Here is a 12,139-nt window from a genome sequence, read left to right as displayed (position 1 = left end):
GTTTTCAATTCTTTAAAATTTGTTGAGGTTTGTTTCATGGTCCAAAATACAATGTATCCTGATATATATCCTATAGACACTTGAAAAGAGTGTGTATTCTTCTGTTAGGTGGAGCGTTCTGTAAGTACTGATTCAATCTTACTGATAGATGATGATACTAATTCTTCTATATCCTCACTGATTTTTTATCTACTTGTTCTAGCAACTTTTGGGAGAGGGCCATTTAATTCTCCAAACATAATTATGAATTAGTATATTTCTCTTTTCAGTTTTATCAGAGTTTGCACAACCTGTTTTGGAGCAATATCATTTGGTGTTTGGTGTATACGCGTTTGGTATTGCTGTGACAGCTTTGTGAGTTGACTCCTTTATGATTATCTAAGTTCCTTCTCTGTATCTGGCGGTTTTCTTTTCTCTGACGTCTACTTTATCTGATGTTAATATAGCTACTCCTGCTTTTTAAAAATTAGTGTATATGCAGTATATCTTTTTGCATTCTTTTACTTTCAACATACCTACATTTTAATAATAGAAGTGAGTTTCTTTTATGTAATACATAAGGGGTCACTATACTAATCTTTGCCTTTTAATAGGTATATTTTAACCATATACAGTTAATGTAATTGTTTATATGTTAGAGCTTAAGTGCCATTTAAATTTTTGTTTTCTATTTGCTTTCTCTGGTTTTCATTTCTGTTTTCTTTTTCCACATTCCTGCAGATTACTTGAACATATTTTAGAAATTTATTTTTATTTATCTGTAGGGTTTCTTTTGAGTATTTCTTTATATAGCTCTTATAGCCCGAGGCATTATACATAATTTATCACAGTCTACTGGTATCAATGCTTTAACAGTTTGGATGAAATGTAGAAATCTTACCTACCTGTACACCCTTTTAACCTCTTCTAGTTTATAAGATATCCATTATAAATATTTCCTTATAATATACTCATTATAAATATTTCCACTACATACTTTAAGAACCATATTAGACAGTTTTATAATTTTGCTTCAGCCATATATAATTTAGAAAATTCAAAAGAAGGAAACTTTATTGTATTTACCCATATGTTTGTTCATTTCATTATTCTTCCTTATCAATGTTCCAAGTTTCCTTCTTTTATCATTTCTCTTATGTTTAGAGAATTTCCTTTGGCCATTCTTTTAAGGTAAGCCTTCTGGTGACAATTTCTCTTAGTTTTCTTTTGCATGAGAATGTGTTGATTTCCCCAATCATTCCTGAAAGATATTTTCATTAGATACAGAATTTGGGGTAGACAGTTCTTTTCTTTCAGCACTTGAAAACTGTGCCACTTCTAGCCTGCATGATTTCTGATAAGAAATCCATTGTTATCCAATTTGTTTTCCCTTAAGTAGTGTGCATTTCTCTCTGGCTGTTTTCAAGATTATTTTCCTTGTCTTTTGTTTTCAGAACTTTATGATGTGCTTTGGGGTGAATTTCGTTGGATTTATCATATTTGGAATCACCCAGCTCCTTGAATCTGTAGCTTTATGCCTTTTTCCAGATTTGGGATAATTTCAGCCATTATTCCTTCATATACTTTTTAAACACTACTGTCTTTCTCCTCTTCTTCAGGGGCTCCAATGACATGAATGTTAGGTCTTTGGCTAGAGTCTCACATATCTCTGAGGCTTTGTTCATTTTTTTCCCCAAGTCTTTTCTCTTTGTTGTTCAGATTGGGTGGACATTCTCTCAGATTGGATGAATCCTTCTCCTGCTGAGCCCATTCACTGATTTTTAACATTTCTGTTATTGTAATTTTTCAGTTCTAAAATTGACAACTGATTTTCTTTTTGAATCTTTTATTTCTTTTTAAGCTTTTTATTTTGATGCAGTTCCATTTGTTCATTTTTGCTTTTGTTTCCCTCACCTGAGGAGATGTGTTCAGAAAAAGGTTGCTCATGTATATATTCAAGAGATTTTTGCCTGTGTTTTCTTCTAAGAGTTTTATGGTTTCATGACTTACATTCAGGTCTTTGATCCATTTTGAGTTTACTTTTGTATATGGAGTTAGATAGTAATCCAGTTTCATTCTCTTACATGTAGCTGTCCAGTTTTGCCAATACTAGTTGTTGAAGAGGCTGTGGTTTCCCCATTGTATATCCATGACTCTTTTATTATATATTAATTGACCCATAGATCAGGGTTGGGTTTATATCCATGCTCTCTATTCTATTCCATTGAGCTATGGGTCTGTTCTTGTGCTAAAACCAAATTGTCTTGATTACTGTGGCTTTGTAGTAGAGCTTGAAGTTGGGGAGTGTAATCCCCTTAGCTTTATTCTTCCTTCTCAGGATTACTTTGGCTATTCAGGGTCTTTTGTGGTTCCATATGAATTTTAGAACTGTTTGCTCTAGTTCATTTATGAATGCTGTTGGTATTTTGATAGGGATTGCATTGAATCTGTAGATTGCTTTCGGCAGGATGGCCATTTTGACAATATTAATTCTTCCTATCCATGAGCACAGGATATATTTCCATTTATTGGTGTCTTCTTTAATTTCTCTCATGAGTGTCTTATAGTTTTCAGGATATAGGTCTTTCACCTCCTTGGTTAGGTTTATTCCTAGGTATCTTATTCTTTTTGAAGCAATTGTGAATGAAATTGTTTTCTTGACATTTCTTTCTGCTAGTTCATCATTAGTATATAGGAATGCAACAGATTTCTCTGTATTGATTTTGTATCCTGAAACTTTGCTGAATTCAGTTATTAGTTCTAGTAGTTTTGGGGTGGATTCTTAAGGGTGTTTTCTGTACAATATCATGTTATCTGCAAACAGTGACAGTTTAACTTCTTCCTTACCAATCTGGATGCTTTTATTTCTTTGTTTTGTCTAATTGCCGTGGCCAGGACCTCCAGTACTATGTTGAATAGAAGTGGGGAAAGTGGGCATCCTTGTCTTGTTCCTGATCTTAGAGGAACAGCTGTCAGCTTCTCACTGTAAATATAATGTTGGCTGTGGGTTTGTCATACATGGCCTTTATTATGTTGAGGTACTTGCCCTCTATACCCATTTTGTTGAGAGTTTTTATCATGAAAGGGTGTTGAATTTTGTCAAATGCTTTTTCAGCATCTATGGAGATGATCATATGATTTTTGTCTTTTTTGTTGATGTGGTGTATGTTGATGGATTTTCGAATATTGTACCAGCCTTGCATCACTGGAATAAATCCTACTTGATCATGATGGATGATCTTTTGATTTATTTTTGAATTCGGTTTTGCTAATATTTTGTTGAGTATTTTTGCATCTATGTTCATCAGCAATATGGGTTTGTAATTTTCTTTTTTGTGGTGTCTTTGTCTGGTTTCGGGATTAGAGTGATGCTGGCCTCATAGAATGAGTTTGGAAGTATTCCCTCCTCTTCTACTTCTTGGAAAACTTTAAGGAGGATGGTTATTAGGTCTCTAAATGTCTGATAAAATTACATGATGAAGCCATCTGGTCAAGGGGTTTTGTTCTTGGGTAGTTTTCTTATTACTGATGCAATTTCATTGCTGGTAATTGGTCTGTTTAGATTTTCTGTTTCTTCCTGGGTCACTCTTGGAAGGTTGTATTTTTCTATAAATTTGTCCATTTCTTCTAAGTTACCCAATTTGTTATCATACAGTTTTTCATAGTATTCTCTAATAATTCTTTGTTTTCAGTGGTGTCCATTGTGATTTTTCCTTTCTCATTTCTGATTCTGTTCATGTGTGTAGCCTTTTTTTTCTTGATAAATCTGGCTAAGGGTTTATCTATTTTGTTTATTTTCTCAAAGAACCAGCTCTCAGTTTCATTAATTCTTTCTATTGTTTTATTCTTCTCAATTTTATTTATTTCTTCTCTGATCTTTATTATATCCCTCCTTCTACTGACTTTGGGTCTCAATTGTTCTTCTTTTTCCAGTTTCATTAATTGTGAATTTAGACTGTTCCTTTGGGGTTGTTCTTCCTTCTTTAAATGGGCCTGAATCTGTATATACACTACTCTTAGAATTGCCTTCACTGTGTCCCACAGAAGTTGGGACATTGAGCTGTTGTTGTCATTTGTCTCCATATATTGCTTGATGTCTGTTTTGATTTGGTTATTGATCAGTTGATTATTTAGGAGCATGTTATTAAGCCTCCCTGTGTTTGTGAGCCTTTTTGTTTTCTTTGTACAGTGTATTTCTAGTTTCTTTCCTTTGTGGTCTGAGAAGCTGGTTGGTACAATTTCTATCTTTTTGAATTTGCTGAGGTTCTTTTTTATGGCCTAGTATGTGATATATTCTGGAAAATGTTCCATGTGCACTTGAGAAGAATGTGTATCCTGCTGTTTTTGGGTGGAGTGTTCTGTACATGTCTGTTAGGTCCATCTGTTCTGGTGTGTTGTTCAGTGCCTCTGTGTCCTTATTTTCTGTCTGGTTGATTTGTCTTTTGGAGTGAGTGGTGTGTTAAAGTCTCCTAAAATGAATGTATTGCATTCTATTTCTCCCTTTAATTCTGTTAGTATTTGTTTCACATATGTATGTGCTCCTATGTTGGGTGCATAGATATTTATAATCGTTACGTACCCTTGTTGAACTGACCCCTTTATCGTTATGTAATGTCCTTCTTTGTCTCTTGTGACTTTCTTTGTTTTGAAGTCTATTTTGTCTGATACAAGTACTGCAACTCCTGCCTTTTTCTCCCTATTAGTTGAATGAAATATATTTTTCCATCCTTTCACTTTTAGTCTGTGTGTGTCTTTGGGTTTGAAGGAAGTCTCTTGTAGGCAGCATATAGATGGGTCTTGTTTTTTTTTATTCATTCAGTGACTCTATGTCTTTTGATTGGTGCATTCAGTCCATTTACATGTAAAGTGTTATCGATAGATATGTACTTATTGCCATTGCAGGCTTTAGATACATGGTTACCAAAGGTTCAAGGGCAGCTTCTTTACTACCAACAGTCTAACTTAACTCACTAATTATGCTATTTCAAACACAATCTAAAGGTTCTTTTTAATCTCCCCTCTTTTTCTTCCTCCCCCTTTTTGTATATATTAGGTGTCATAGGCTGTACTCTTTTGTATCCCTTGACTGACTTTGGAGGTAGCTGATTTAATTTTACATTTGCATAGGAATTAATTGATCTACTTCCTTTACTGTGATTTTATTTTCTCTGGTGAAAGGTATTTAACATTAGGAGCACTTCCATCTATATTAGTCCCTCCAAAATACACTGTAGAGACAGTTTGTGGTAGGGAAATTCCCTCAATTTTTGCTTATCTGGAAATTGTTCAATCCCTCCTTCAAATTTAAATGATACTCTTGCTGAGTAGAGTATTCTTGGTTCAAGGCCCTTCTGTTTCATTGCATTAAATACATCATGCCACTCCCTTCTAGCTTGTAAGGTTTCTGCTGAGAAATCTGGTGATAGCCTGATGGGTTTTCCTTTGTATGTGATCTTTTTTCTCTCTCTGGCTGCTTTTAATACTCTGTCATTTTAGTTGATCTTTGCCATTTTAATTATTATGTGTCTTGGTATTGTCTTCCTTGGGTCCCTTGTGTTGGGAGATCTGTGCACCTCCATGGCCTAAGAGACTATCTCCTTATCAGGATTGAGGAAGTTTTCAGCAATTACCTCCTCAAAGACACTTTCTATCTCTTTCTCTCTCTTCTTCTTCTTCTGGCACCCTTATAATGTGAATATTGTTCTGTTTGGATTGGTCACACAGTTCTCTTAATATTCTTTCATTCTTAGAGACCCTTTTTTCTCTCTGTGCCTCACCTTCTTTGTATTCCTGTTCTCTAATTTCTATTTCATTTAACGTCTCCTCTCTGCTTTTAAATCCCTCCATTGTATGTTTCATTTCAGATACTGTATTTTTCAAAGTTTCTATCTCTTTCTTGAATTCCTTCCTGGGGTCTTGAATATTTTTCTGTACTTCTGTGAGCATGTTTATGGTTTTTATTTTGAAATCTTCATCCGGAAGATTGGTGATTTGTTTCACTTGGCCCTCTTTCTGGTGTTTCTGGGATTTTGGTTTGTACCAGGTTCTTTTGATGTTTTATATTTGTAATGAATAATATGGAATAACTTGGCATAGGCAGCGCCCTCTAGTGCCCAGACATTCTACTCTATGGAGCTGCTCAGCAGCTGGAGCAATGGCTGGGTTTGCAGGTGAGTGGTGCTGGGGCTTGCCAAGAGGAAAGAGCTCTTTCCTGCTTCCTGGGTACAGTGCCTGCCACTACCGCCAGGGCCACTGGGTTGAGCACCCAAGGAGGAACCTCTATGCTATACCCGTATATCTGCTGTAGGCGGGGCTGCCCTCTGGTTGGCCTGGCACAATGGCAGGGGCAACAGGTTTGCCAGTCAGTGCCAGCCAGGAGGAAGGAGTGGTAGGCTATGTATCATGGTGGGGGGCCTCGGAGCTGCATTTCCAGCCAGAGGGATGGAGTGCCTGAAGCTCCCAAAAGTTCCCTGGGCTGGGCTGAGTGCGCCCAGACAATTTTGTCCACCTGTCATTTCTCCTGAGCAGCAAGCTGTGTGCAATCCTTGCCCCTTTGGAAGCCTCCTTGCTGTTAGGAAGTCTCTCAGAGTGCCCATCTTTCTTTTGTCCCAGAACAGCTGGTTGTGGGTACCTGTTCTCCACAAGTAGCTGGAATCTCAGTCTCTCTGAGTATTCCACCTGTCTTAGCTTGCCAACCCCACTAATCTCCAGCACACTATGTAATGTAGGTTCATGCTCCCAGAGCATATCTCCAAGGCTGGGTGTTCAGCAGTCCTAGGCCTCCACCCTTCGCCTCTCCATTTCTCTTCCTCCCTCCAGTGAGCTGGGGTGGGGGAGGGGATTGGGTCCCTCTGGATCGCTGCTTTGCTACTTTACCCTTTTCCATGAGGTCTGCTCTTTCCCCAGGTGTAGGCAGTCTGTGGCAGCCTTCTTTCCTGTTGCTCTTTCAGGATTAGTTGTATTTGCCATATTTTCATATTATATGTGGGTTTTGGAGGAGGTTTCCGTCTCACCTCTCATGCCACCATCTTTAAGCCTGTCTCCTTTGCTTGGTTTTTACAGTGGTCAGCATGTAAAATTGGGACAGAACCTTTTGCTTTGTCAGGCTCTAAAACACATCTATAAGGATGAAAAGTTGCTCAGCAGTATCATGAATACTTCCCACTAACATGTAGAAGAAAACCTGGAAGCTAATGCATAAATCCGCTCTTTACTTACTAATAGATGGAAATAGTGGGGGTCTCTTTAACGTCTTGGTGCCGTAAGCATTTCATTCAAAAGAAACTGATTAACATGTCACCTAAATAACTTTCAAGTCTAAGATATATGCTGTCAAATGGAAACTACACTTATGTTTGGGACATGATTAATGTTATGCTATCATGATGCATGCTCAAGACTTTTTAGCCAGTGTAGAAAATAAATAGTTTTTCAGGACCAGTTTGTTAAAAAGAAAAAGATCTTAAATACTCCTGAGAAAAAGGTCGTACTTGCTATTACATCTCTTGTTGATGAGTTTGTTCAAATTGAATTTGAGAGTGTTTGCTGAGTGAAGTTTGGTGACTGTGACTTAATGGAAACTGAGTGTTAATTGACTAAAACAGACAACAAAAAATAAGTTGCTTTTCAATTGCTTTTTAGCATTTATGAAACCAGTGCAAACGGTCCAAGAGGAGGACGCCTGTAGTTGCCGATTTCCGGAAGAAGAAGAAGGAGAATATGAACTGTGAAGCGGAGACCCCCAAAGCTGTTGGGATTCTCTTGAGAAGAAGAAAAGGGAAAATAAGAGTGACGCCGCTATCATATCTTTCTAAATTGAAAAACGCCATCGTGGGTAATACCCTGAATTACCCGCAGCAAGTTTTTTCTAAACGCTAACAAACTGCCCTTTAAAAATGTACCACTTAACAGGACAGAAATATGGGACAGAGCAGAGGTAAATGGGTATTTTCTACATACTGTCTAAAAGGCTTGGACTAGCCTTTTTGAAATCCAAAGAGTATGAAATTTAAAATTTTATCATGTAGGCCAATGATCCAGCCAAAAATTATGATCAACATTAATTCAGTTTTTTGTGTGTGTGCTAATGTAACATAGGATAATAAGCCATAAGACGCAGGACCTATCCCCAACCACATTTTGCATTGGTTCAGTCATTCAACACAATGACCTTTTTCAAAGTGGGGGAGGGAATCATGACATGCCCAAGCTTGGGATCAGGGGCAAAAACACGTTAGGCCTTGAGGAAGAGCTTTGGAAGGAGTTGAAAAGTCTTTGCCTGCCCTCTGTTCCTCTCCACCCTTACATTTTCTGCCTTTGCTCTGCTTCCCTCTGAAGCAGGGCTTATGTTTTCCTTTAATGCTTAAAAACCTTAAACTGGACACACACAGTAATAAATGAGGCAGGTATGAATGAATCGTCAGAATGAAGACTGAGCCCCTAGACTACAGCAAAAGTCGCCAAACTCCCAAGGGCCCAACCTGAGGCACCACCTGCCTTTGTATGGCTTATCATCTGAGAGTGCGTTTTGCATGTTTAAATAGTTAGAAACGAATCAATAGAAGAATACCATCTCATGACACACAAAATTATAGGAAACTCAAATTTTAGAGTCCAAAATAAAGTTTTATTGCAACACAACCATGCTCAGGTGGCTTTGGCATTACAGCAGAGTCGGTAGTGTAACAAGAGACTTTATGGCCCACAAAGCCTAAAATAGTCATATGACCCTTTATAGGGTCAGAGCCAAGGTCAGGCACCTGTCCGAGTGCTGCTTGCCTCTCTTGCCTTCTGCCTACCTCCCCACCCCATCCTAGGCAGTCCTTCTCAGAAATGTCAAGTCCTTCATTCTCTTACTTTAAAAAGTCATTTATCACATAATCATGTACCCTAAAACTGTTATTTAGTTATCCTTGTTTTTGAGCTTTATGAAAATGCTATCATGTTGTAAGGACTTGCTTTAATCACTCACAATTATATTTATAAGAATCATGTTGTTGAATGTAGCTAGAATGCATTCATTTTTGACTGCTGTAAAATTTTGCAAATATACCATAATTTATCAGTCCATTCTAAACTAAAGGACATTTGGGTTGTTTCCAGGTTTTTTGCAATTATAGGTAATGTTGGTATGAATGTTCTTTTATGTGTCTCCCTTGCAAGAGTAAGAAAGTAAGAAGCTTCCTTAGAGTGGGATTTCAGGATCTTAGGGCATCTGAACGTTCAGCTTCATGGTTCAACTTTGAGTTATGCAGAAACAACACGTGACTCTCCCCCCTCACATCTTAATGGATCACAGCAAAAAAACAGAGACACATTTCTTGCTGTTGCAGGCTGGCTGCGGCTCTGTCCCATGGCACTTCATCTGGGAGTTAGGTGGAGGGAAGAGCCTCTGTTTGGAACCCTGGCTGTCTTACGGCAAAGAGATAGACATCGCTTCTCTCGTATTTAATTGGTTAGCTTCTAACCTTTAAAGCAAGTCATGCAGTGCAGCTGGTCATCAATAGGGCACAAAGGATATTCTTCACATAGGAGGGGCAGAAAAAATATTTCTGAATGATGAAAAGCCTACTGCAACGCTGAATTGCTTGTCAAAGTGGTTGTTCTAATTCATGCTCCTGTGAGCAGGGTGCGTCCCCATCCTTGCCACCTTCTGGTATTATCTGACCCTGAACCTTGCCAGTCTGGTGAGTCTGAGCTGGCAGCGCACTCTGGGCTTCCTTTGCGTTTCCTCGATTACTAATGAGCAACTTGTTACACACTTTTATATCATCTGTGTTTCATTTTTTGTGAAATGCTTATGTTTTTGCTCATTTTTTTAAACTCAGTTGTTTGTCCTTTTCTTATTGATTCACAGAAGTTCTTTATATATTCTAGATAGTAATCACTGGTCACGTACAGTATTAGAAATAATCTGTGTTGTTTGTAATTTCTTCTCTGTTTAATTAGGTCTTTGTCTTTCTGGTAATAAGCAGAAAACTTCTTAATTTAATTTGGTCAAATTTATTTTTTTTTATGTGGTTAACACTTTTTTGTTTCCTGGTTAAAGAACTCCTTCCCTGCCCCCAAATCATAAAGATATCTCCTCATATTTTATTCTGAAAGTTTAGGTTTTGTCTTTTGCACTGAAGTCTAATCTATCAAGAGTTGATTTTTATGTGTGTTGTGAAGTAATGATCCAGTTTTGAGTTTTGTGTATGGATAACCAACCACCTGACCCATTTGTTCTTCTCCCCGTGGATCTGCGATGCCACACTTGTCATTTACCAAATTTCCATACATCTGTGGGTCTGTCTGTGGGATTTCCATTCTGCTTCATTGGTCAGTTAGTCCATCCTTGTGCCAATACCACACTGTGTTTATAAGCAGCTTTATAATAGCTCTTGATATCTGGTAGGACAAGTATTTAATTTAATGTCCAACAAAGTTTTATGAAGTTTCTCCAGAAATTGTCCATCTTGTATTAGATTTATTTCTAGGTACTTTGCTTCGTTGTTGCTTTTCAGATGCCTTTGTTTGTTGTTGGACTGTAGAGATGGAGCAGATTTGTTTATATTAGTTCACAGCCAGCCTCGTTGCTACATTGTCCTATTATCTCTAATACTATGTACACAGATACTTCTGGGTTTTTTTGATATAGACGGTCTAGTCCTTTATCTTTATTTCTTTTGCTTGAAGTACTAGTTGGCTTATTGCAAGGACCTCCAATATGATGCAGCAGCCTTTTCTCATCTTATTTATAGGGGATGCCGTCAAGGTTTTTGGGAAATATACTTGATTGGGTTAAGAAGTTCTTTTCTATTCCTGGTTTGTGAAGAGGGTTAGTTTTTAGTTTTAGATCATCAATGGATGTTGAATTTTACCAAATGATTTTTCTGAACAAGAAAGAAAAGGGGCATTTAATTGCACATGATTTAACCAGTGGCTCTTTCATGTGTAATTTGGATCTAAACTTCAGCAACATTCCAGGGGACTCGCTACCTCTAAGAAATGTAATAGTAGGTGCACCTTCTTTCCTGTCCTCTCTAAAGGAGGTATTTTTTTTTTTATGCTTTGGTGTATGATGTACTTACATGTGTTCCGGAAAAAAAATGTGTTATTTTAATTTAAATAGATGAAGTCCTTTCATTTGGCTTTTTGTCTTGTGGACCTGGTATTCTGAGAAGAGTAAGGGGATAATCACTGGTGGTACAATCCTTTTAAAGCAGGAGGAAAACAAAGCTTAGGGAGTGTACGCAGGCCATTTCAGGGGCAGGGCTTGGTGGAAGCCCTCGAGACCGGTGCTATAGGCCCTCGTGTGGTTTCCCCTCCTGGCTTTAAATGCCTGTGTTTAGTTCTCTTTTGTCCGTTATCCATATGCACAAAGGGCCCAGTCGTCCCCTCCGGGCTTGGGTCGCCCACGGAACTCAGCTAACCTCATTCATCCCAGATTATAAACACAGAAAACCAGAGTTTATGCTGTTTCTCTGACAGAGGCTGTGTTTATTAAAGACTGTGTGACATGTTTATCATAGCATATTTTGGTATAATGTATAGAAGTTATAAATGAAAAACACAGGAACTTGGACCTATCTTTCCCCCTAAGTGGCAGTTAACAAAGAAAGAAAAATCAAGACAGAATAAAATGATCCCCTTTGGGGGGTTACTTTAGAAAACCCAATAATTAAGTTAAATAGAAATAAATGTGCATTTCTGCAGTCAAGATAAAGGGGCATATGTAGGGCATACAAGTCAGATACCGTTTTCTAAGTGCTTGAACACAAGCTTAGGTCACTTTTGAAAGAAATTTCTATTTCCCTCTCTGGTGGAAGATATCACTATCACTGATGGAAACTTTTGAGATGAGGGGTGTATAGCTGCTGAAGTGGGTGTCTTTCTCCTCTGCAAAGCAGATCTTTCCATGTGTGGGTGGGATGTGCCCGTGGGCCATAGCCTGGGTGAGTTATATGTGGTCTGGGGGTGGTGGTGGTAGGGGTGACAGGGCGGTTCTGCTAGGACAGTGATCATGACCCATGTTTTTGAAAAGGACTCTATTATAAAATGCAAATCTACCATTTCCATAGAAAAAAAAGATTACTGAAGGAAAAAGTTGGCTTGTTTTAAATTTCATGTTACTACTGCAGCATCAAATCATGAAGGCTGTTAAAGAAGTGACGTGCCA

General features: G+C 37.9%; 1 protein-coding gene across 7 annotated transcripts in view; it reads left to right on the top strand.

The window, feature by feature from the left end:
• Positions 1–11,093, top strand: part of TNFRSF9 (TNF receptor superfamily member 9) — a 31,088-nt gene extending 19,995 nt beyond the window's left edge. For all 7 annotated transcript variants that reach the window (XM_073233131.1, XM_036999782.2, XM_036999783.2 and 4 more), the window contains one exon: positions 7,621–11,093. In XM_073233131.1, the coding sequence (XP_073089232.1) occupies positions 7,621–7,709 (89 nt within the window). In that variant the 3' untranslated portion in view covers positions 7,710–11,093. The remainder of the gene's footprint in view (positions 1–7,620) is intronic.
• The last annotated feature ends 1,046 nt before the right edge of the window (positions 11,094–12,139 follow it).

This window comes from Manis javanica, chromosome 4 (assembly GCF_040802235.1).
Source record: "Manis javanica isolate MJ-LG chromosome 4, MJ_LKY, whole genome shotgun sequence".
Taxonomy (NCBI): domain Eukaryota; kingdom Metazoa; phylum Chordata; class Mammalia; order Pholidota; family Manidae; genus Manis; species Manis javanica.
Note: the sequence above shows the minus strand (reverse complement) of the source record. Positions and strands in the feature narration are given on the sequence as shown.